Source organism: Pipistrellus hanaki (assembly GCF_964339955.1).
Source record: "Pipistrellus hanaki genome assembly, chromosome: 1".
In the NCBI taxonomy this organism is placed as follows: Eukaryota; Metazoa; Chordata; class Mammalia; order Chiroptera; family Vespertilionidae; genus Pipistrellus; species Pipistrellus hanaki.
This window is the reverse complement of record NC_140503.1, coordinates 24,240,110-24,265,300: the sequence shown is the minus strand read 5'-3', so window position 1 is coordinate 24,265,300 and position 25,191 is coordinate 24,240,110. Positions and strand designations below refer to the sequence as shown.

Genomic DNA, 25,191 nt, shown 5'->3' with positions numbered 1-25,191 from the left:
AATCTGCCCATCTAATTTAGATTTTGAAAACCCATCTGATTAAGCCCTGGGCCTGTCTTTTTTTTTTTTTTTTTCCTATGGAGTCTACAAATATCATTGTTATTAGGAAATCGCATACCATAAAACTCACTATTGCAAATTTTATTCTCTCTCTGTCTTTCTGTCACACACACACACACACACACACACACACACACACACACACACACAGCTGCTCTTTGTTCCCACCAGCGCCATCTGGTGGTGATTCAAATCCCTAGTACTTTTAAAAATATTGATTCCAGAGTGCCTGTGTATTATGCATACATATTGTATCTATCTTATTTATCTATTGTATTCAAAAATAAAACCTAGAAATTAAAAAAAATACTGATTCATTAAAAATAACCATCATGAACCCATTAAATGTTTAACAAACATTTTAATGAAAAATAACCGTATGTTCCAAAACAAAAAATATATATGAAAAAAGAGTGTCATTATTTTATGTCTTTGCACATCCCTTTAATGTCTGGCTTAATAAGAGACAGCCAAGTTCTCATATCTGTTTCTGCACTCAATCTGTTTCAATATCTTGTTTTTGGTCGAAACATATGAAGACTATGTGGCCTCAGGGGGTCCCTCAATCTACAAAAGAAGCTGCGTGGCCACCTCCTCTCCCAGTGCTCCTCGATCTGTCTCTTGCTTCTCTAGTGTTTGGACAATACAGACCCAGGGACGCCTTTCTTTCAGCCTCCTTCCACCTCCCAACCTCTTCCAGTCCCCACATTGGGAACCACCTCAGTCATGCTCAGCGTCCGAGACCAGCCAACACCGTATTTTGAACTTAACTCGTTATTGTTGAACAACCGTGAGCTCCCAAATTCATCAGGATTATTCCTCTGACGTGAGGCTGCTGCCGACGCCTGGTGGATCTGCCTCTGCAGCCCTCCGATGGCGCCCTCTCGCTGGGCTTGCAGCGCCTGGGCCACCTCTTCCTCCAGTTGACAGAGAAGAAGCATGAGGGAGCCCAGCATCTCTTAAACATGCAAGCATCTCCCCTGTGCCACCCGCTTCGACTGCACAGGTGCCTATAGCTCCCCTTTCTCCCCTCAACAGTCCTCACCCGATCGATCGATCGATCGATCGGAGAGGGAGGGTGTCAATCCCCTTGGAGAGACAATGCTGAGTGAAGCTCTAGCTTCCTGGTGACGCCTCCCAGGTGACCATGCTTACACTGTCTGACTTCCTTTTGCTTTCCTTTTTTTGTTCTTATTAACTAGCTAATCATGATGGTAACAATATCATTTGCTCCGAGACCGGGCCAAGAGAAAGATCCCCATACCTAGAACCCATCCCCCAAACCTTTGCCCCACCTGTTCCTTCCCATGGCTCAGTGTCTTTTCCTAGAAAGTCTCCTGAGAGTCGCTGTTTTTCTCACCACAGAGCAGACTTCTTAGCAATCCCTCCACCTCCACCTAGGCTCACATTTACCTTTTCTCCTTCTCTCCCCGTTATCACCCAACCCTAACACTTAGGAAAAAGAAAGGACTTCAAGAAAAAAGCATCCTATGAGGCGAGAAATGCAAGATAAGCAGACTGGCAGAGGATAAAAATCCCCTTCACATGGCTGCTTGCGATACTGGGAATCCCCACAACCATGACCACCCAGTGACTGCTCCATCTTAGTCATCTTTCAGGTCTCAACGTAGATCTTTCTTCCTTCCTTCCTCCCTTCCTTCCTTCATCTTTCTTCCTTCCTTTATTTCTTCTTTCAATCTATCTTCATCTATAGAATAGATAGATTGAGATAGAGATGGTGCTAAAAAGACGAGGCACCAGCAGAATATAGATATAGGTACCTAGATACATACACATAGACAGTTTCTGGCGCCTTAATGGGCTATTACCTTATCTGATTTCCCCCCACTAGATGGTAAACTCCAAAAAGGAGGTACTTTTCAATCTCAATCACTCTCAGGGGTTTTAAAACATAGGGGGGATGGTTTACTGTGTGTGTGTGTGTGTGTGTGTGTGTGTGTGTGCATTCTTTTTTAAGTCGGTGCTTCTAAAAGGGGCATGCCTCTCTGTTCGACACAGTCTCCCCCAGACTGCCCAACCTCCAGTTGTTATAACAATGCATCCCTCATTGAGCTGCCTGGCCCTGAGTGAATTGAAATTGTCAGCCACACTGCATCCCAACCACAGTAGGCCCTCCATAGGTATTTATCTTCATCCCCAGCAGAGCGGGCCCCCATAGGTATTTATCAGGGGAGTGGTTCTGTTCCCTCAGGCTGGGTAAGCTTCTTGAACCGGATGGGAGTCCATGCTTCGTGAACTGGCCACCCTTCACTAACTATGGCCTCCAGGACTGCCTTTATGTGCAGGAATATTCCTTTGTGCTTGGTCAATGGCTCAAGTGCATCCCAGCATAGGAGGTCTCACCAGGGAGTCTGTGACCTAGAGGGCAGAATCCAAGTCTCTCTTCCTTCCTTTTTTTAAAAAATATTTTTTTAATTGATTTTTTTACAGAGAGGAAGAGAGAGGGGGATAGAGAGTTAGAAATATCGATGAGAGAGAACCATCGATCATCTGCCTCTTGCACACCCCCTACTGGGGATGTGCCCGCAACCAAGGTACATGCCCTTGACTGGAATCGAACCTGGGACCTTTCAGTCCACAGGCCGACTCTCTATCCACTGAGCCAAACCAGTTTCGGCTAAGTCTTTCTTCCTTTCTTCTCTTTCCCTCTTTCTCTTGCCTAATTCTCCCTTGCCTCTTCCTACCTTAATTCAACCACTTAATTAGGTTATACTCAGCTTAGACACCTGAGTAAGTAGCAGAGTGCTCATAAAGAAGTTGCCTGGCCAGTGTGCTCAGTGGTTGATCATTGACTTATGAACCAGGAGGTCACGGTTGAATCCCAGTCAAAGCACATACCTGGGTTTTGGGCCCAATTCCCAGGACGGGGTGTGCAGGAGGCAGCTGATGGGTGTTTCTCTCTCCCTCAGCCTCTTCCTCTCCCTTCCTCTCTCTGAATTCAATTTTAAAAAGAGAGAGAGAAGATAATTCTCTCAAGCTGGAGGCCTCTGCTCCTGGAAGATCAATCAGGTCTTATAGGAAATAGGGAAGTACAGTCTAATGGGAGGGGAAGGGCAGGGGGGCGGGGACATTGGGTAGGAGTTTGGGAAGGTAAGCTGGGATCTGATCAGGTTAGGCCCTTCAGGCCATGCTAAAGAATGCATATCTTTTCTACAGACTCTGGGGTAGCATGATCCAACCTGTGTCCATGGGCCTATTTTCTAGGACTAATCTTCTATCCCAACCCTTCCTTTCCCCCCTTCTCACAGAGGCGCCTCCAGTGCCTGCCATTGAGACAGCGTAAGGACCCCTCCTGATTGGGTGGCTTTGGTGTGACCATATCTTGGGGGTAGGGGGTGTATGTGCAGGGCAGAGCCACAGAGGCCCACCCTCACCACCACCCCACTTTCCTACGCCAAAACACAGTCTCCAACTGGAGCTGGTCGGACTAGATTGGGTGGAACCAGAGAGGATTAGCACGCTTAGATTAGCATGGTCCCAGGCTTAAAGAAGCACATTCCATAGTCCAGTAAACAGCGTGTGGGTGTGTAGGCCCCTGCCCTGCTTGGAGGAGAGTGAGCCTGTGTTGCCCTCTAGGAGACCTCCCTGGTACTTCCTCTGTTAGAATGTCCGCTGCCTGTGCCCTCACTAGACACTGCTTGCATTCTGCAGGTGACTCACCATCCCAGCACTTGGAAGAGATGAAAGAAGGGGTCAGGAGGAGAGCCCATTAGGACTGGAAGCTGGACCTGGCCTGGGCCCCAATTCTCCCTTCTAAGAGCAGGGCTTCTGAAGTCACTGTATTGCTCAGGGCAGAGGCAGCCTCAAAGTAAGTGGCCTGGGCTTCTGGAACAGCTGCAGAGGAACCTGGCCTCTCTGGAAAGTATCCCCAAACTACTGTATTCATCATCGTTTTGCTCAGTGTAACAGTAACACGCACTCATTATTAAAAAGAAAAGTCTTAAAATTCCAAAAGCAAAAACAGTTTTAGATCATCCATCATACCTCTTTCCATAAAGATAGCAATGACTGGCTTTCTACCTTTTTCTTATGCCTATCAAATATATATATTTAAGGTGGAAAGAAAAGGAAATATATTTTCTACATATAATTAGGATAAAATTGTTTTTGAAGTTTTTATATTCTGCCTTTTAACTTATGAACATTTCCTTATTTTCTTAATTATTCTTGAACAATCTAATTTTAATGGCTACATAACACCATATACCCTGAGTGGCCAGATTATTATGATCTCTGAAGGCATGCATAATAATCTGGCCATATATATATATATGAGGCCCAGTGCATGAATTCTTTCATGGGTGGGGTCCGGCCATCCTGGCCAGGGGGAGGGGACATGGGCGGTTGGCCGGCCTGCCTGCTGGTGAAACTCCTGGTCCAGGGGACAATTAGCATATTAGCCTTTAATTATATAAGATATACACTGAGTGGCCAGATTATTATGCATTCAGAGATCCTAATAATCTGGCCACTCAGTGTATGGTTGCATCACAAAACCAGAAACAGGAACCCAGCATGAGGCATCAACAGCTGTCCCTTCAAAAAGGAGACAGACGCCAAAACTAGAGAGAGCGTCGGCCTGTGGACTGAAAGGTCCCAGGTTCGATTCTGGTCAAGGGCATGCACATTGGTTGCGGGCACATCCCCAGTAGGGGGTGTGCAGGAGGCAGCTGGTCAATGTTTCTCTCTCATCAATGTTTCTAACTCTCTATCCCTCTCCCTTCCTCTCAGTAAAAAATTAATAAAATATATATTTTTTTAAAAAGACAGACCTTGCGGCTGGGTATGAGAGAGCGTACCTCCTGCCTTCATGCCCTTGCGCCCCTCCATCCCTTAGGACTCAGCTCCGGTGTCAGAGCACCCAGGCAGCCTGTAGATCCCCAGCTCATGCTGATGCCAGGCCATAATGCCCCCCTAGCTCCACCATAGCACCGACCACATGATTTTGAACAGATTTCTGTGTATTTCAATCTCTCCCATCAGACCATAGGGTCTCTGAGGCCTGGGTGCCATCCGGAAAAGCTGGGACTCTCTCGTGTCCAGCTGGTGTGTGGCATGTAGAAGACAGTAAGTTCCGGGCAGAGAAGCAACCTCCTGTGAGCAGCCTCCTGTGGGCAGGCATTTAGAAGTTTCCTAATCTGTGAAGAGAGCTCCCACACTCTCACTTTCTCAGATTCTACGTTGACTGAGGGGAGTGGGCAGAAGAAGACCCCAAAAATATCATTTGGGTCCTTGGTGGTCACTCGAACCCTCCTGTAATTAATGTTGGCATGACCTGTAGATGAATCTTTGTATTTGACTCATCCTCATGATACATATGCAAATCCCAGCCCTGTTACTGGCTAATGAGGCCTTGGGCATGTCACTTGACCCTGATCCTCATTTTCCTCCTGTAACGTGGAGATAGTAATGAGACATACTCTTAAGGATGCTGAGATGTTGTGAATGAGATGAGGTAGATCAAGTCCTAGTACGTCATCGCTAGTGTTTATTACTAAGTGGCGTTAGAAAATGAAGGCGGCATGGACACACTGCTTTCCAGAAACATGGGGCAATGTACACATGGGCATATGGCATGTGGCACTTTCCACAGTGTCTTCTTCAGCAGGGAGCTTGGTCAGTTTATCTCTGCCCAATCTGCTTTACAAAGGTTTGTGGGCCCTGGACAAACCTACTTTGAAATTCAGCAAAAGGTCCTCTTTCTCCTCGTAGGTTAAGCATCTGGCCTTGTCGCCTCTCCCCGGTGGAGAGGAAAGGTATGGAGTGAAATGAAAGGTCACGGCATGAGGGTGTCAGTATTGAAGTTCAGAAGCCATTTTTCCACATGCAGCTGAATGATGAAAAGAGACGAAGAACGGCCCCAAACAAAATGCTTCCTGTCTGTTCTCACTCACATCCCCACCCAATCCTCAATCCTTCAAAGTTAGAGCACAAAGGCAGTGCTGTGATCAGCTTGCAGCAGAAGTGGCCCTGAGTGGCCAGATTATTATTGGGACTTCAAATTCCCAATTTAGCAGAGAGGTTAAGCATCTTGCCCAAGGTCACACAGCTCATAAGTGCCATTAAGACGATCAAGACCACAAGGAATCCATGACTCAGAGCCAACAAATCTTGTCTCTAAGTGTCAAACTCCATCTGTGTTTGTCCTCTTAACCCCATTCACAACTTCACCAGCAATATCAGGCTAGAGAATGAGAGACGACACACACTTGCTAAGGGCCCTGAAAGCCAAAACCCAGGACCTGTGCCAAAGTCAGTTATGAGAAGAGACTGAATCACCTGCACAGATGTCACTTCAGCGCCCTTCAGCTGGGGGTGCTAGGACCTTTGGGGAGCGGGGGGCCTCCTCTCCCACCTCTTTCCTGCACCACCTCCATTTCTCTCTGGTTATGTCTTCCCTACATGTGGAAATTCCCCAGAAACAGCCAGTTACTTGGACATCTTATTTCATTACAAAGAAAAAGAGGGGCAAGGTCAAATAAAGCACCACGGTAGACCACAAGTCATTGCTATACCAGTTTTATTCAAGTTTGTGTGTGCTCTGGCGGTGAGACCAGGCTGAGACCAGCATCACACTGTAATACGATAAGAGGTTTAGCCATTGAACCAAGCCTGCTTGGCATCCTTCGTCAACAATTTACAGTACCTGGAAAACAAGAAGCCAAAGGAAAGAACCTGGAGAGTTTCCTCCAGGACTTTTCTATTTTTAAATATTGTTGACGAATTAACAATAACTTAAATCCCAAAGCAAGTGGGAACTCAAGGACACAGGGTCAGGACACATGGGCAGGACACGGAGCAAAGACCTAGGAACGAAAATTGGTAGCTAGTGACGGAGGAGCAAAACAAGCACGTGTGCAACCTTTGACCTCACCCAGACTCAAAGGCTCCAACGGGGAGGCAAATCCCAAAGAAAGTGAGATAAAACACATCTCCAGCTCCTTTCCTTCATCCTCTGTAGGCAGAGACAGCGTCAGAGTAAATGTTCATGTGAGAGTATGTGTGCAGGGTGGGTGATGAAAAAAATGAGAGGGAATTGACAAGTTCCTCAGCTCCCGTCTTTGCTACAACTGGGTGCCAAGGGCTCTCAATGCAGCAAAAAGCAAAGCCTGACTTCAAATTCCCAACAAGGAGCTACCGTAAGGCTTCCAAACTCGAAAGATTAGGAGGGATGTGGGTGGGAGCTGTGGCAAAGAGCAGTCACATAGGAGCAAGGCCCACAGGTCTTCGGTGGTTTGGGGAGAAGGGCTACGGGATTGATGCCTTCAACCCCTGAGTGGGACAAACCCCTGAAAAATGGTGGAAATGGTGGGGAGAGCAGCCAGGAACAGAGAGGAAGTTGGCTGAGCTGGGAGGTTGCAGGTCCTGCTGGGTGATCCCAGAGACAAAGGCTGGTGGATTAGCCATAGGACACGCTCCCCGCTGGACACAGAGCCATCTCAAAGCTTAGGCAGGCCTACGCTAGGCCCGTCTTATCCCAGGGCTTCTCAACCATGGCCTAAAATGCGCTCAGAGGAAAATGAGAGACAACTTTGGAGCCAAGCAGTTCAGTCATGTTGCTTCCTAGCTGTGTGACCCTGGGCACGTTACAGAATGATCTGAGCCTCAGTTTGCACATCCTCAGATGGGGGTCATATCTTCCCTCCCAGGATTATTGTGAGTCAAAATAATTAATAATAATAATAATAATAATAATAATAACAACACCTCTAGGACACTACCTCCCACATAGAGGAGACGTATGGTTTCTTATTCCTTGTTAGCCATGCGGAGACAAAGATAAGTCTATGCTTCACTCTGACAGGGAGGAAGAGAAGAGCCACAGCCAGCATGGCCCTGGCACTGGAGGTAGAGGTAAAGGATGAGAGTGAAACAAAGGTGGGAGGATGATAATGGCAGTGAAAAGGGGGAGATGGCTGACATGAGGAAGGCTCTCGGGGACCCCAGGCACAGCAGAGTGCACTGAACACCTCAGTCCTTTCTGAAATCTGGGAGAGAGAATGAGTCCGTATTATTCACATCTCTGAGTTCCAGGATGTCCCAAAGAGATGCTAAGTGAGAATCAAAAAGGCCCCCTCTACTGGAATCGCAGACCTTGCCCCTGAAACACACACAGACCTTTAAGTGGCCTCAGGGCTTCGGGATGGCTGAAAGGAAGCTGGAGAACTTCAAGGAAAAGTCACCCCCAATTTTAAGTCCGAAGATGAAATCTGCCCTAAGATGACAGTCAGCATGATCCTACTTAAACGCCAATACAACCAGAAAACTACCTACTCATGCGGGATGTAGAGCAAGAGCAACCAGGAAAAACAAAACACATCCTAACACCAACTTCACAATTCTGCCTGAGCGGCTCCGCAGATCCAGTGAGGTGCTCCCGTTGGATGGAAAATTTAAGGGGGCCACCCAAGACTCAGTTATCAAGATAAATGGTATTTCAATATCGTATTTTAAAAAAAATTAATGGGGAAAACAATCCAGGTTGAGCACAATATCAGGATTTTAAATAAAGCCAGGATCTGTCCATGTAGGAGACTAGGGGTGTGGGCCACCCATTCCCTCTGACACTTGGTCTTAGCCTCCAGCAAGTGCAGGCAAGTACAATATCCACGCCCCACCCCACTCTCCATCAGTCCCAGCTGACCTCTGGGCTCAGTATTCCTGGATGTCAGCCTCATGTGCAATCATAGGAAAGGGCTGGAATGTACTCCAGTGCCTTGTCCTGAGAAACCTGTCTAGTTGTCAGGTCCACGCCTGCCAATCCGCGTAGTAAAACTAGGTTGTGGGTGTTTACAGGGAGGGTCAGACCAGTCAGGAGAAAGGTGGGTGTTTCCAAGAGAAACAAAGAGACGTGGAAAAGCTCCTGGCACTGGGAACACATAGGCCCTTCTCTATTCACTCTGCGCCTCTCTCCCTCTCTCCCTTTTTTGAAGCCATGGAGAGAGGCTGGTGGTCTAGTAGGTAAAAGCATATGAAATTGCTTATTTCTTTTTTTCTTTTTTTTACCTACAACCACTTCCTCCTCCCCCAACAGTATATAATTTTCTTCCTTTTTTGAGAGAGAGAGAGAGAGAGAGAGAGAGAGAGAGAGAGAGAGAAACATTGATCGGTTGCCTCCTGTAACGTACCACATCCAGAGATTGAATCCACAACCTAGGGATGTGCCCTGACTGGGAATCAAACCCCGCCCCCTTTTCAGTGTATGGAGCAATGCTCCAACCAACTGAACCACACGAGCCACGGCTCATTCTCCATTTCTAGCTGCAGTTGTGAGCTGGAGACCTTAAGCAAGGCTCTGGGCAGGGGCTGCAGGGAAGCACAGACTGTGAGAACCAGGAAGGACCAGTCCTACTGGTTCCAGATTAAGACGGGAGCCTAATGTTTGGAAAAGCAAATGCCAGGGCTCCCTCAGAAGCCCAGAGGCCAGGCTGCTTCCAGGGCCCAAGCCAGGAAATGGAACAAAGGAGGGGGGGAGGGGGGGGACTGTCTCATCTCCTCTGGACAAAGGAAAACTCAACAGTCTGAGCAGTCTAGGCTAGGAGGGCTCACCTGGCCTTCGTGGCCAACCCAAGGCCCAGGGCTGGGCCAGGTTAATTAGGCACCTGAGCCCTGTTAATTAGCCTTCATCAGCCAGGACTCCAATTTCTGCCGCCCACCTTCCAACACAGGTGCCTGAGTTGGTGAGCTCCCAGGCAGCCAGGCCAGGAACAAGCCACGGACTGAGGAAGCAGCAGTGGGCTGTCCCTTCAGACGTGGATTTTTATTCATTTGAATTGCTGATCTAAGAAAGCAATGATTCCTCTGAAGAAAGGGCGGCACATTTGGAAATGTGTGACTACAACAACTGTAGCTTCACAGGACATCACCCTCGGGCCTGAAGCCATGGAAAGAGGCCGGTGGTTTAGTAGGTAGAAGCATATGAAATTGCTTATTTCCCTATTTTATTTTATTTATTTATTTTAACTTACAACCACTTCCCCCCCTCCCCCAACACGTACCTATATAATTTTCTCCGTAAAGAAGCAATCTAGCAAGGTGAGACTTAGCACTGGACCTGGGCTCCAGGACTACACGTTTAAAGTTAGAAGGGCTTCGTGCTTCAGATGGGGCGGCACTGTCCTCAGCTCAAGGCTGAGCTGAGGCCCACGGCAGGAAGCAAGTTCTGCAACCTCACAGGCCTAGTATATGGGCAGCTCAGGTCTCCGCATTCCTGCAGTTCCTGCGGCCTCCCTCACTTCCCATCACAACCACCACGAGCTGCAGGCTGTCCTCACCTCTGACCCAGGGGTGCAGTCTCTGAAAGGCCTCAGGAAAAGCACGGCCCTCCCGAAACTCAGCACCTGCTTCTTCCCCGAATCCTTCAAGAGGCAACGGATGTATAACCCATGGACTCGGCCTGGGGCAGGAGGATGGGGGGGGGGGGGGGGGGGGGAGGGGCGCACCAGGGTGGGCCCGGGGTGAAGGAAGTCAATGGGGTAAAAAGGGGACATCTGCAGTATTTTCGGCAATAAAGACAAATTTTTTTTTAAAAATTGGCAATGGAGTGTTTCTGACCTGCCTGAGGATGCTACACACCTGAGTCAAAAGCATAGGCTTAATGAGAGGAAAAGGGCCCGTTCTGGGCTCCGAGGGGCCTGCCAGAAGTGAGCCATTCACAGCCATCCCGTCTTCGGTACCCACTGCTCTGTGCTTTAATAGCAAGCTGAAAGAGTTAGGGATGCTCAGGAGAAGTCTCCCTCCTTGTAGGGGCAGGGGAGCAATGTGTGGACCGTGAAGCAAGAGCATTGACAGTAAGTCAGGCCTTGCCCAGCTGGCTGGCCTAGCTCAGTGGTTGAGCATCGACTTATGAACCAGGAGGTCACAGTTTGATTCCTAGTCAGGGTACATGCCCAGATTTTGAGCTCAATCCTGTGTGTGTGCAGGAGACAGCTGATCAATGTTTCTCGCTCATCATTGATGTTTCTCTCTCTCTCCCCCTCTCCCTTCCTCTCTGGAAAAAAAAAAAAAAAAAAAAAAAAAAATCAGGCCTCGCTGCCCTTGGGTGTCCCAACACGTCCCTGAGCAATCGTGGTCTGAGAGAAGAGGGCTGTGTGAGGAAGCGCATACCATGACACATGCCCCACAGGCCAGCTGACCCTGACCCAAAGATGCTTCCAGGATTTGGCCTGATTCCAATCTCTAAACAAGTTAAGGCTCTGGGAGTGTCTCCAAGAAATCAGAGACCCCACGCCAAGTCATTCCGATGCTGGCCCCTGCCACTCCCTCCTCGGTGAGACACGAGTGGTGGGGATGATCCACCAGGCATGTTAAGTGGGAGGATTTGGAAGGAGGCTTGTAAACATCAGGTGCTACATAAATGCAGGAGAAGAGCACGGGGCTGACCCGGGGCCCTGTTAATCGCACAAAGCCAGCTCCCGATCACTCCTCCTCCAGAAGACAGAGGAGGAGACAGCAGGCGAGTCCCTAGAAGTAAAGGGTGAGAACCACACTGCCAACCTCAGCAGTCCGTCCTCACTGACCTGCGGATACTTGTGCTCACTGCCCTTGGGAGGGAAGCAGGTGACGGCGGCCTTTGCAGGGAGGAAATCTGAGAGCGAAGAGACAAGCCCGAGGTCAGCCGGCAGCAGCAGAGTGAGGAACACAGTTCAGGTCTCAGTGCCTGGCGCCCCACTCAGAAATCCAATCAGCCAGCTTTTTCATTCCTCTTCAAGCCTTCCCCCTTCTCTACCAGCAAGGCCATCAAAGGTAGAAGGAAAAGTGATGTAATTCTGTGCTAGGTCAGGACGAAAGGTTAGCATTATTCCGCGTCATGCAAATATAAGATAGCACCACCATCGTCGTCGTCATCATCATAACTACCCAACCCTCAGGATACTAAAAGATGGGAAGTGAAGAGCATTCACCAACGTCTCTTAGAAATAACATGAGGACATCCAGGACATCTACTCAGCCCTGGCAGTGGCCTGGATGCCCAAGGAGGTACATGAAGGATAATCTCTGTTCAGCATCAGTGGAAGGAGCCAACGGATCTGAGGATAAGGAGCAGAGAGCAGGGTCTGTTTCCTATCAGCATCTTCCATGTAGGAGCACTGGCCAAGAGTGAGGTTAAGTCTCTGAGGAGAGAGGAAAGGGGAAAGGGAGGCCCCCTGGTCCCCAGGTTCAAGACCTGAGCCTGACCATGACCACGGAGGCCAGGGAACCTGAGTGGACAGAAAGTACCTCACACCTGCTACCCTATAGGATCCTTATCCCAGGGGCCCATCAGAGAGAGATGGGAACTCCTTCATCAACATGGAAACTCACGGGAGCATTTTCAGAATAACCCTGCTTCTGCTTTTGGCAGTTACAGTTCTTCCCTCAGCAGAGACCAGCCTTCTGGCTCCCTCCTGGATGGAGGAGTAAGAACAGCATTCAACTGCCACTCAATGGACGTGACCGCCATTTGGTTTATGTTATGCTGGTTACACTTCCAAGAAAGATGGCTACCACCTAACAGCATGGCAAAAGTAGAACATGATTGAAGGAAAACATCCCTGCCTTACACCACAGAGCACCGTCCAGAGTCAGCATGGTTTGGATCACGCTGCAGGCTGCACCCCACATCCCCCAGAGAGCCATTTAGTGGCTTACAGATGTGTTAGTAGCTGAGACTGGAGCTATGCAGAGTTCAGGGAGGGGAAAAGAAGAGACCACCTGTGTCCCTCTCCCCACCAGGAATGAAGAGGGGTCCTGGCTGGAACTGCTGACGACTCACAGTTGATTCCTCCTAGCTAAGGAGTGAGGAATCGGGGCAAAAATAATCTCCTTCACGTAGGCTTCACCGAACAAAGACGAGGAGAGAATGAGATGCAATAGCAAACCCTGGGCCACAAAACCAATAGTGCCTTCCCAGCCAAGACTAGGGGGGGCCCTTGAACCAAAGGGCTAGAGGGCTCATAAAACAAGGAACCATTTGAAAGCCAAGGTCACCCCTTTTGCCATCCCCACGGCAGGGTGTCTGTCACAGGTGCAGAGAGAGCAGTGACCGTATTTATCACTCAGACCTGCTTCATCACCACTGACATTCAGGCCGCAAGAGCAAGGGGCCTGCAGGCTGGCCACCAGCATCTCCAGAGCAACGTTCCAGGGTAAAAGGCGGTGGGGCGACATACAGAGTCCTGACGGGGAGGTGCAGGACCTAACGACTCTACCCCCCATCAAGCTGTCATTCCCACTGTTCCCACGGACACAGGAGGCCTCACAGTGAGTGGAGCAGTGAAGACACACAAGAGGAACTTCCAGAAGAAGCTCAACATTCAAGTCAAGGAATCAAATTCCAGAAATGTCAGGGTTGGCCACTGTTGTCCTTCCTACCTGGCTCCAGAGTCCAGCATTGAGGCCACCTGTGCACAGAGACAAGAGGCCTTGGCCAGTGGCCAGTGCCCGGGGCCTGGAGGTTGCTGTACACGGGTGGCTCACTACGCACCTACAGTCATCGCCGCCACACTACCTCCAGCCACGGGAGGTACTGCCACGGGCTCTGTTTTACTTCACGGGCATTTCAGAGTGGATGGCCTGGCTGAGAAGGGACACCCTTGCCCAGTTCCAACCCCTGGTGTCGAGGACCCTCCACCCCAACGCCATATGCTATTCTGGTGCAATGCAGAGATATCTACTAACCAAACATGGAACCCAAAGTCCATTACTTCAGGGACTGGAGGAACACTCGCGGGAAGGGAATGACACATAAAGATCAGACAACGAAAGGGACAAAAGGAGGAACTATGACTCTGGCATCCCAAGAAATTAATCACGGGATGAGCTTATGTTTGTATCAGAACCGGGCCTGACCATAGGTGGACCCCAGGGAGGAGATGCGTGCCAAAAGGAACAAGGACAGACAGACTCCGTTGCCCTCTTTACTGCAGCTGAACTGTATTTTCCCTAACACCCTCCCCGCAGCCCCCAGTTCTCACTGAGGAGCTCCCCTAACCAACGGCGGGCTCAAATAAATAGGTGGCACCTGGAAGTGCAGGGAGGTAGAGCTGGGTCCGTCATCCCCCAGCTGGCATGAAAGGGCTTAGGACTCAGAAATGCTCACATCAAACAAGATTCTGATTCCTGGGTGTTGGGGAAGAGTGTGGAAGGGGAATAAAATCAATCACAGAACGTCCAATACTGATGCTTGGGAAGGCTGAACTCGGGGCTAACAGGGGGCCCCCCGGACAGGCTCTGGGCATACCCAGGGGGCTGAGGAGAGGGAGCAGCAGACAGATTTGGCTGAGTGACGCCGCAGGGTCACCCTAAAGGCGAGGAAGACTGTGGAGGGTGAGGGACATGCACGCACCCCCTCCTCCCCTACAACCAGAGCCGATAGCCACAGCCCCTCCAGTGGACACGGGTAAAAGGCCCTGCAGGGCCACAGACCCTCTGAAGTGGCTCTGCTCCCACCCCTTCCGTTTTCAAAGTGCATTATCAGTGCAAGAAGTGGGACTGGATCTCTGGGGTCCAACTCTGAGTAAGGGCTGTGCCAGCCAGCTCCCCCATCGCCTCCTGCGCCCCCCTTGCCCACCCCTGAGCCTCTTCATGCTAAGACCAGAACTCTTGCTGGATCTCATAAGGGGCAGGCCTGTGAGCGCTCAGTTCAGCTCTACACAGTGGCACAGTGCTGTCCTGACTCTGGCCCTCTGCGTCCAGGTCCAAAAGCGTCCGCTCGGTGGGGGGCAGCGGCCCCGCCTGGAACGGGAGCAGGGCGGGGAGCCCAGGCCGCTCCTCCAAAGTGCTGCTGCTGCTAGCAAGGCAGGAGTCCAGGTTGCTGGGTGTCTCTGTGCTGGAGCTGTTGGCCGGGGAGGCGCTACGGGCGTGGCTGGGGGACACAAACCACCAGGGGTCCAGCCGCTGCCGGTTGGCAGAAGGACGTGGCCGAGGCAGGAACTCCAGGGTCTTGGGTCTCTCCAACGTAGAGTCCTGCTGTGTGTTCCAGCGCCTCGGGGTTGGGGGAAAAACTACATTGGGGTCAGGGAGACGGGGGAATTCACCTGGGTCTCGGCTGGGGCTGGGGGTTTTCAACATTCCTGGTCAAAAAGACAAAAGGAGAGGCATCAGATGAGAGTCCCTTATTCCTGGGCCAGGTGTACTCTGCTCCATCCCCACCTTGCCAAGGCCCTACTCACTTGGAATAACACAAACAACAAGTATTTAATGAGCACCTACTATGTGTCTTGCAGTGTTTTGGGAGGTACTGGAAAATACAATTTTGAACTAGAAGGCCAGGGCCACTATATCTGACAACAATAATGGGACATATGGGGGTTATCCTATTTAATAAAGAGGTAATATACAAATTAACTCTCATGCCCTCACAAGATGGCTACCTACAACCAGGCTGGCAGGGGGATGAGGGACAACCAAATGAACAGCGTGGGGTGACCAGGTCAGTGGGTGGGGGGGTAGTTGGGGGCAACCAGGGCAGCTGGGGGGGTCAGTTAGGGGCAACCAGGCCAGCAGAGGGGGGCAGTTGAGGGTGACCAGGCTGGCAGAGGGTGACAGTTGGGGGCAACCAGGCCAGCAAGGGGGGGGGGGGGGGGGAGTTAGGAGCAATCAGGCCACCAGGATCAGGCCTAAACCGGCAGTCAGACATCCCCCGAGGGGTCCTGGATTGGAGAGAGTGCAGGCTGGGCTGAGGGGAACCTCCCCTTCCCATGCACAAATTTTGTGCACTGGGTCTCTAGTATCGTATATAATAAAAGCCTAATATGTAAATTTACTGACAGGCAGAACGAGTGGTTGCTATGATGAACACTGACCTCCAGGGGGCAGACGCTCAATGCAGGAGCTGCCCCCAGCCGCAGGCTCCAAGCCAGCCAAGGTAGGTGCCAGTGGGCCCACCCTCCCCCCCAAATCGCCCTGCCAGTCACCTCCCTCTGCAGGAGGTGACCAGCGGTTGCAACAGTAGGGGGCAGGACTGGTGAGCAAGCAGCACCAGGCCAGCCAAGGTGGGTGCCAGCAGGGGCCCCCCGATCGCCCTGCTGGTCACTCCACAGACTGGCTCTGATCGCTGGCCAGGCCTAGGGACCCTTCCTGTGCATGTATTTCATGCATTGGGCCTTTAGTATCTATAATAAAATGACTTAAGGCAGATGTTCTCAAACTACAACTCACAGGCCAGCCACCTGTGTTTGTAAATAAAGTTTTACTGGAGCAGAACCACACCAACTGCCTGCTTTCCCACTGCAGCAGTGGAGGTGAGCAGTTATAACAGAAACTGTATGACCCACCAAGCCTAAAATATTGACCATCTGGCCCTTTGCCAAAATTGTTTGCTGACCCATGACTTAAGGAAATGTCTGTATAAACATGTGATGAGAACAAAGCTAGGTGTCAGAAATCTAAAGATGATTAATGTAGGGAGAGGTCAGATATTTATGTTTAAAAAATCTAGAGAGAGGAGGGACAGCTGAGTGGCTGAATACAATGATCATTTACAGCAAATCCCCTTGAAAAGTACTGCATCGTGTGACCTACGGGATTAGAGGCAGTTTCCAGTCAGACCCAGGTCTTCTAGGGAGGAAGGGCTAGTGATGGGAAAGACCCGGGAAGGGCGCAGGCATGCCCAGGTGTCAGGCCTATGTGCAAGCACAGCGATTCACCTGGACACACCTCCACTTCCGGAAAGTCAGCATGAGTAAGGGGTGAGTGAGAAGGGCACGAGGCCTGGGCGGAAGCTTGCCTTATGAGTGTGCCTGGACTCAGGCTGTATAATGAGAGGTGAGAGCACAGCTACGTGGCAAAAAACATCCTCGTTCAGGGCAGGTTCCTTCTGGTAACTGCAATCTCTTCCCGCAGGGAAGAAGCAGAGCTAGACTCCCGCCCTCCTGTACCCTGACGCTGGCCCTCTGCACCCAGGCCCAGAGCACTGCCCTGTGCTCTCCCAGGCCCGGGGCCCCAATATCCACAGGAGCCCAAGCCCCGGCTCCGGTGCTTCCTATAGAATCTGCCTGTCTTCCTTTGCTGCTCAGGAAAGACCCCCTGAGGCACAGGACAGATCAGCCATTGGGATTGGCTAAGTCAGGGGAGGAATGGAGTTCACTCTAACACCCCTACTCCTGGGGGAGGCACAAAGGCAGGAAAGGGGATAGAAGAGGGGGCAGGACTCACCTGCTCCAGGGCCGGGGCTCAGCCCATTGCTGGAGGGGCTTCTGCTGGCGAGGAGAGCCGCTGGCTTGAGGGCCCCGTCAGAAGGGGTTCGCCGGTGGCCGCTGGGCTGCGTGGGGGCTGTGAGGGTGACGTGGGTGGGAGTCAGAGACTGGTGAGGGTCCCGTTTGAAGCGCTCCACTCGGATGTTGACCAAGGGGTTGTGGGTGCAAGGGGTCGGGGGTGGGGCCTCCACCGGGCTGACAGGCATCTCGTACACCACGATCTCATCGCTGTCCGAACGCAGCAGGGAGCGTGTGGAGTTGCACTCGGAGATGGAGGAGAGGGACAGCAGCGTGAGGGAGGCAGAGGGGTCGCCTAGCAGCAGCATGGGCTCCTCCTTCTTGAAGAGCTTCCGGGATGGGGGGCTGGTACTCCGTCGAGGACGACTGGCCCTCTGAAACAGTCCCTCGCGCCTCTTCTTCTCCTCCCGGGCTGGTGGCTCAGGCTCCTCTGGGAGAGGCAGCTGGCACTTGCCAGCTTCCAGCAGGTCAAACCCTAGGCCTGTGGCTGCGAGAACAGCCCCACAGCCAAGCAGAGCCACCTCGCAGCGGCGGTGGTGGGTGCCGCCCCGCTTGAGGCTGTTGGTTGGCGTCAGCTGAGGGGTACTGGTGGCTGAGTTGACTGGGGTGGGCTCCTCGTGGGCTCCGTCACTGGGGGGGCCGTCCCCGTCCTCTCCACGAGGGAATGGGATACAGAGGTAGGACTGGTTGGGTGAATGCTGTAGACGGCTTTCCCCACTCCCTGGGCCCTCGCTGTCCTCATCCTCTGTGAAGTTGAGAGTAGACGGGAAATAGGAAATGGAAATGCAGCAGCAACAGTAAGAGGCTGGTCCTTCTCCCCAACCCAGGCCTCCCGGCTCAGTGTCAGGGATGCAGAGGTCAAATAGTCAGATGGGCGAGATGGGGGACTGAGCACTGAACCAACAGGGCTTTCCCCCTCCACACTCAACTGTGACCAGTGAGAAATCACTCTCCATTCCAGAGCTTGTTTCCCTACCTGCAGAGGCAGATTTGCTGATTTTCTACTTCTTTCCTAGGGACCCTCAACACAAGAAGAGCAGTGAGTTTTCTAGAACAATGGATAGACAGAAACATTCCTAATTTTTTTTTTTGCACTTTGGAATTGCAAGGGACCTTGGATTTCTAGAATGACAGCTTAAAGAGCTGTCTGAAGACTGGACTCTTGCAAAAGGATTAGAATCCCCTACATGGGCGAAGGCCAACCTACTCTATAGACTGACCTAGTATGACTTTGGAAATCTACAGAGATAAATAAGAGGATGACTATCTGAGAGAGAGAGAGCCTGGAGAAGGCCTCCCCCATTCAATGAGCTCCCTTAAGAGGAAGACTGCATTGCCTCTACAATCATCTCCTGTTTTATGGACATCCTACACTGAAATATGAGGAAACAGACCCAGAAAAGGGAAATTCCTGACTTTAGGCCTCAGCCTTCTGCACCGCCCTAAGTGGACGCTCACTGGCCCCTTGGGACAGAAGGCCAAGGGCAGGCTCCATGGCAGCAGCAGTGCTTGGGAAGATTCAATGAAATGGCAATAGGGCAGACGAAGAGGGACTCTGGTGGGGGACCAGGATTTGACTAAAAGAGGGGACGACCCCATGAAGTAATACTGAGGGCCCTACGCAGTCCTAGAAGCTTGGCCAGAATTCCCCGGGGGGCACAGGGAGAGAGTCTAGACGAGGGCAAGGCTTACCCATCTCTGTAAGGCTGGTGAACCCTGGCAGGGCCGGGCTGCTCCGAGGGCCCTTCCCCAGGTTGGGGGCACTGGACGACCACTGTTTGTATCCATCTACCAGGGACTTGAGGCTAAAGAAGGGGAAAGGAGGAAACTGTTAATACTCCACCCTCCGTTCCACGGGCCTGTGGAAATGTGTCTCCCTTCATTACACCAGAGCCCTACAGAGCCATGGGGAGCAGGCAACACGCCTGACTGCGTCCACCTGCCTCATGAACAAAAAAGCACACATGCTCCAGGGCGAGGAAAGCAGGGGCGTGACCCACCCCTTCACATGCTCAGGGCTGTGCAAGGATCTGATGGGCAAGCCGGGAAGCGGACAGAAGGAATAAGACTGCCCAGCACCGGCCAGGGTCTTGCCTGAGCCCATCTTAAGGGAGAGGCCATCCATCCACAGACACTGGTGACTTCAGAAACACTGCAATGCCATGCCAGCAAGCCCCGGACAGAGGAGCAGGCACAGACGGCCAGGCCGCTCCACTCACATCATTTCTCAGTGTCTCCTTCCAAGCAAGGCATGCTCAGGCAACTTTCAAAGCCATTCGCTTTCCAAAACCAAAAATCAATCAACACAGCTGCACCAGCCCAGTGCACTTTGGGACAGACCTATGTGGGGCGTACGTAACGTTGTATTCGGGCCCTCGGTTTGTCTGGGACTGGAGAGCAAAAGGTCAGGAGCTTGCTTTCATCCCTGGAATCAGCTCACACTAGCAAGCCAGCAACTACATACAAAGACTGGGAAGCCACCACAACCCCCTTACAGGTGTGTGTGTAGGGGGGGGGGGGGGGGCGCAGGCGGGGGAGTGGAGTCGGGGGCCCAGAAGCACTGGCCTTTCCCTTGAGGACAATGAGAGGAAGGACAGGAATCTATGCTATGGTGCCTAAGACAGTGGTCAGCAAACCACGGCTCACGAGGCACATATGGCTCTTCGGCCCCTTGAGTGTTCTAACGCCACTTCTTCAAAATAGACTCGCCCAGGCCGAAAACTGATTTCTGTGCATGGGCCACGAAGTTTCAATCGCACTGTACATGCACGCCCACACGTGGTATTCTGTGGAAGAGCCACACTCAAGGGGCCAAAGAGCTGCATGTGGCTCTCGAGCGGCAGTTTGCCAACCACCGGCCTAAGAGATACCAGGATTAGAACCTGAGGTGGCTCTCATTTTGGGGCTAGAAAGAGCCATTCAATGAAAGCCCACTCTTCCCAGCTTATCTTGAGGGAGAGAGAAGAACCAGCTTTTTCCATGACTTCAGACCTGTTTCAAGTGCTACCACAAATACCAATGGATTAGAATACATTCTAGCCACCAGTGGCGTGAACCAAAATACTCCGCCAGAGATAAGCAAGCTGCTAGAACCCTAGCCTGGGACTTCTGCCCGATAATCTTAGAACAACACTGCCTCCAGCTCTGGGTCCAAGGAAATCCAGGTTAGCATAATCAGAGCCAGTGCTGCAGACCAAAGGATGCAAACTATGGTCTCCCTAAAACTAAGGGTACTACTAGGAGAACCCCAATAACCGGAGTGACCAGGGACATGAAGAACAAGGTAAAGTCAGACCAACACAGGAATTTTCCCAAGGTGCACGATGGTACTGCTTAAAAAAAAAATAAATAAATAAACAAATAAATAAATCAAAGGTCAGCACAGCTTGGCAATACTGAGGCTGGATTCTATGAGGCGCACTGGGAGAACAAGGAAATGGAAGGGGGATTATTGCCAATACATTTGAAAGGGTGACGATTAGACTCACCCCAAGTGGAAATGTGGAGATTCTGATGGGGTACTTAACCCGTTAGCTTTCTCCCGTCTCTGAGGGGATCTTCAATGAACACAGAGAATCAGTAGTGGGCCCAGCAGGTATATCCAACTCAGCCTCTCCCAGGGGAGACCCCTCAAGGCTGGACTTGAGCTATGTCACCAGCCACCCTCCCCTTGTCCGGTCAGCAAAGCCCACACCATCAAAGGATCTTAAGAAAATGGCCCAGCTTGAACACATCAGGACCACCCAGTCCCTGGGACAAAGGTCCCTGGGCAGCCACAGCATCATTCCACAGGGCCTGCAAACTCCAGATACCCAAGCTGTCGCCAGACAAGTGTATATGTTCCCTACAAATGTGGATTATTATATTTTTAAAATATAGAGATGCAAATTCACTTAACATTATTAAATTCAATATAACTCTATGTCTATATATTTTCTTTAGCTGACAGGGACCAAATTTAGAAATACTGTCATATAGAGACTCAAAAATTGCTGACATTAAAGAGGGTTGTATTTTGTTTATTTAATTCGAGTCTGGGTAGAATCTATTTTATTTCTTAAATAGGAATTGAGAATCATGAAAAATGAAGTCACATATTTTGAACTGCTCTGAAAGTTTTGAGGGCAGCCCTGGCCGGGTAGTTCATCTGATAAGATCATACTCCCTATACGCCAAGGTTACAGGTTCAATTTCCAGTGGGGGCATATACAAGAATCAGCCATTGAATACATAAACAAGTAGAAAGACAAATCGATTCTTCTCCCTCTTTCTCTCTCTTCCCCCTCTAAAAAACAAACAAACAAACAAACAAACAAACAAAAAAACTAGCCAGGTGGCTCAATTTGTTGGAGCATCATCCCACACAACAAAAAAGTTTCAGGTTCGATTCCTGGTCAGGGCACATACATTGGTTGGAGACATCCCTGGTTGGGGCACGTACGGGAGGCAACTGATCAATGTTTCTCTCCACATCAATGTAACCACCACTTCCCCCTTCCTCTCTCTCAAAGATCAATGAAGGCATATCCTTGAGTGAGGATTGGGGGGGAAAAATTTTTTTAAAAATAAAGTGTTGTGGGCAAATGCATATAAGGAGGAAGAAAATTCCAAAGTTAATATTTTATATTGCAAAATAAACTTAATCTATTAGCAAGAAGAAGAAAAAAAACTTTATATGAAGCCAAACCACAGAAACAATTGGGATCCTTAGCCAACCTGGTAAGTCCTATCTGTAAATTACACTAATGTCAGAAATAAGGGATTCAGAGTGACTGAGTGTCTTCTCTCCAGCCCAGGGCGCAGAGGACAGACCGACGGGCTCCTGCTCCTTAGCACTCAGTGCAGCAGAGCAACTTGCCTTCCCCAGGGGGTCCGCACAGCTTAGGTATTTAATTTTTCTATTCCAAGGTGGCTGGCAATCTACAAAGTCTGGCTTCAAATAGTCAATCCTTCATGAACCGAAGCATTTTCACATTCAGCTCAGATTTGACATAGCGAACTAGATTTTGGACGCAAAATGTTAGTGTTTGGAGGAACCCGAAGGCCAATTATAGGTTGAGGGCACTATAAGTCTACTATTCAACCTTAGATGCTCTTCGGAAAGCCACTAAGAAAGGGTGAGGCAGGCTGCTGCTTATACTCGCTCTAAGAAAAGTAAAAAAGCACGGTTCTAGGTTCTCACACCAAGAATAAGAAGTACAAACCATCATGTTTGTTCAGATATAAAACAGAATTGCATTAGAGCCTGGGAGAAGCACAGCAAATTTTACACCTGCTCACAATAAGCCCGCTGACCTCTGGCACTTCACAAAGATGAGCTTATTTACTCCTCCATTAACTCCATGAGATGGGTATGGATATAATCCTCATTTTATAGATAAAAAAAACACGTAAGATTCCACAGCTGGGCATGGTGGAGCCAGGATTCAAAACCAAGGAGCTCAGGGTCAGCATCCAAGCTCTTCACTAGCACACTACAAATGCCTGGCCTCTGAAGACAAGGACCGGGAGAATGTGAGTCCTAGGCCACAAGCTCAGAGAGCACACACAAGTGCATCTAAGGCAGCAAGACGTGCTTTGTGCTTTGTCCGGAGGGGGCGCTCACACCCATCGGAATGGCTATGGAGTGGGGCCTAAAAGAAGTCTAGTGGTCCTGAGTTCTGCCTAACTGCTCTACCAGGGCTGGATTATTCTGCCTGCCCCAGCTTCGAGGTGTGTCTCCAGTCAAGAGGGACCCCTAATCTGCTCTTCCTTCATTCCTTCTGAGCAGTTGTGTTGGGGAAGAGCCAGGTTTAATTAAAATACTCCAGCAGAACTGTCCACCTGGCTCAGTCTTAGGGGACTTGATACTCTGAGCAGTGCTCCTCTGGCAGTTGGTGAACGGTGAACTGTTACTTGTGGTCTACCTCTGCCCATTACCTCTTCTTCACTTGTGTCTCATCCATGCTCTGTGGCTGCTTCTCCACTGCCATGGAGAAACTGAGCAGTTACCATAGACACCACACGGCCCACAAAGCCTAAAATATTTATTATCTGGCCCTTTATGGAAAAAGTATACCGACCCCTATCATAGGCGGTTCCAGGGAAAAAGGAAATTGGCCAACTCTTGTTGTAAAGATCAAGAAGCTCATGATTTCTGAGGAAAAAGTGAAAAGCACAATAGAGAAAAAGGTACTTCACACGGTAATTTTAATACCCCCCCCCCCCCCCCCCCGCCTTTAAAAGAGAATTTCACATCATCTGGCTCTTACCCTTCGTCGCCCGAGGCAAGCTCCTTCTGACCCAGTGTACTTGGCCCCCACGTCCGTCCCTTCTTCTTGGAAGCCCGCTTCTCCTCCTCCTCTCCTTCCTCCTTCGGGATGACTGAGCTCCGGCCCCAGGTTTTGCTGCTTTCACCTGGTGTCACTGTGAATAACAAAAGTTGGATGGGATCTGGAAGCGGATGGACAGCGCTCCCCACCTGTCCCCTAAACCAGCCTCTACACACACACACACACACACACACACACACACAGTTGGAGCTCCTGGGAGGAAGTCACACTTCCTTAAAAACTCTGTGCCCAAATGGAGCCTTCCAGGGAAGTAATGGAGTCCTCAGCCCCCACTCACTCAGCATTCTCAAAGTATCAAATGTGGAAGCCCTTCCTAGCTTCTCATGGGTCCAGCGAAAAGCTGGCGCACAGGCCAGCCAGACCTCAGCGTTCCAAACAGATCTGCCTGAGGCATGTTTGGTTGGGTGGAACTAGAGTGTGGGGTGGGTGGGGATAAGGGGCAACGGAGGTGTGGAAGTGCAGGAATTTTTGTAAGAAAAGTGGTGGAAAGGAAGCAAATGAGGGTTTCAAGGCTCTGGAAAAGGCAGATAGGAGGAAGAGGACAGGGGTAAGGAAGAGAGAAATAGAAGAGATAAGAGGGGAAGAACACTCTTCTGAGCATGAGCTGAAACCCACCTGCTTCAGAGACTTGGCTTATTTCACAAATGAGTGAAGTGAGCCAGTTGCAAAAAAAAAAAAAAAGCAGTTGAGGAAACTGAGGCAAAGTACGAAGCATGTGGAAGCCTCCGTGGGGTCCAGCCAACTGTGGCCACATGCAGAAGGGAGTCCACTGATGTGATCTGACTTTTAAGGAAAGCCAGAAATCCAGGATTTTATTTTTTTTTTTATGAAATCTCTTAAATCGGGGAAACTAGTTCATTCATATACATATACACATGCATGCATGTGACATGTATATGTTTGTGTGTGTGTGTGTGTGTGTGTATATATATATATATATATATATATATATATATATATATATATATATCAATTCTTTTTAATAAGCACTGCCATAAAATTGAAATCGGTCCAGACCTGGCCTATCATAAAATACTTGGCACCAAAACTGGTTTGGCTCAGTGGATAGAGCGTCAGCCTACGGACTGAAGGGTCCCAGGTTCGATTCCGGTCAAGAGCATGTACCTTGGTTGTGGGCACATCTCCAGTGGGGGATGTGCAAGAGGCAGCTGATCGATGATTCTCTCATCAATGTTTCTGACTATCTATCCCTCTTCTCTTCCTCTCTGTGAAAAATCAATAAAACATAAAAATAAAAAAAATACTTGGCAAGTTTTCTTAGGACCTACACTTTGAAAACACCCTTCCCTGAGAAGCATGAACAAAAGACAAACAGGGACTCCTCAAATATGGCAGAGCCCACAAGGTGCCCAGGCCACCGTACCAGCCTGTACCTACATCACACACCAAAATGCTTTGTACCCACAGAACCCACAGACCCCTCTGCTGATATCTGACTACGAGGAAGAGGAAGAGGGGGCAGCAGTAAAGCCAATGGAGGGAGACAAGGGGAGGCTGAGGTTTGCGTACATATGTGCATGTATATACACATTGTCGAGGAGAAGTGGCAGGAGCTATGGATG

At 50.2% G+C, this 25,191-nt stretch overlaps 1 protein-coding gene across 2 annotated transcripts in view; it reads right to left on the bottom strand.

Moving 5' to 3' along the window:
* Nucleotides 1-8,199: 8,199 nt before the first annotated feature.
* The window catches only part of MAP3K9 (mitogen-activated protein kinase kinase kinase 9), a 76,778-nt gene continuing 59,786 nt past the window's right edge, over nucleotides 8,200-25,191 (bottom strand). The window contains exons 8-12 of one of the 2 annotated variants that reach the window (XM_084892639.1): nucleotides 23,528-23,681; nucleotides 20,765-20,833; nucleotides 18,969-19,081; nucleotides 17,218-18,021; nucleotides 8,200-15,134 (exon numbers count right to left, since the gene is read on the bottom strand). In XM_084892639.1, the coding sequence (XP_084748765.1) occupies nucleotides 14,650-15,134; nucleotides 17,218-18,021; nucleotides 18,969-19,081; nucleotides 20,765-20,833; nucleotides 23,528-23,681 (1,625 nt within the window). In that variant the 3' untranslated portion in view covers nucleotides 8,200-14,649. The remainder of the gene's footprint in view (nucleotides 15,135-17,217; nucleotides 18,022-18,968; nucleotides 19,082-20,764; nucleotides 20,834-23,527; nucleotides 23,682-25,191) is intronic. The other variant, XM_084892640.1, reaches the window with a different exon arrangement.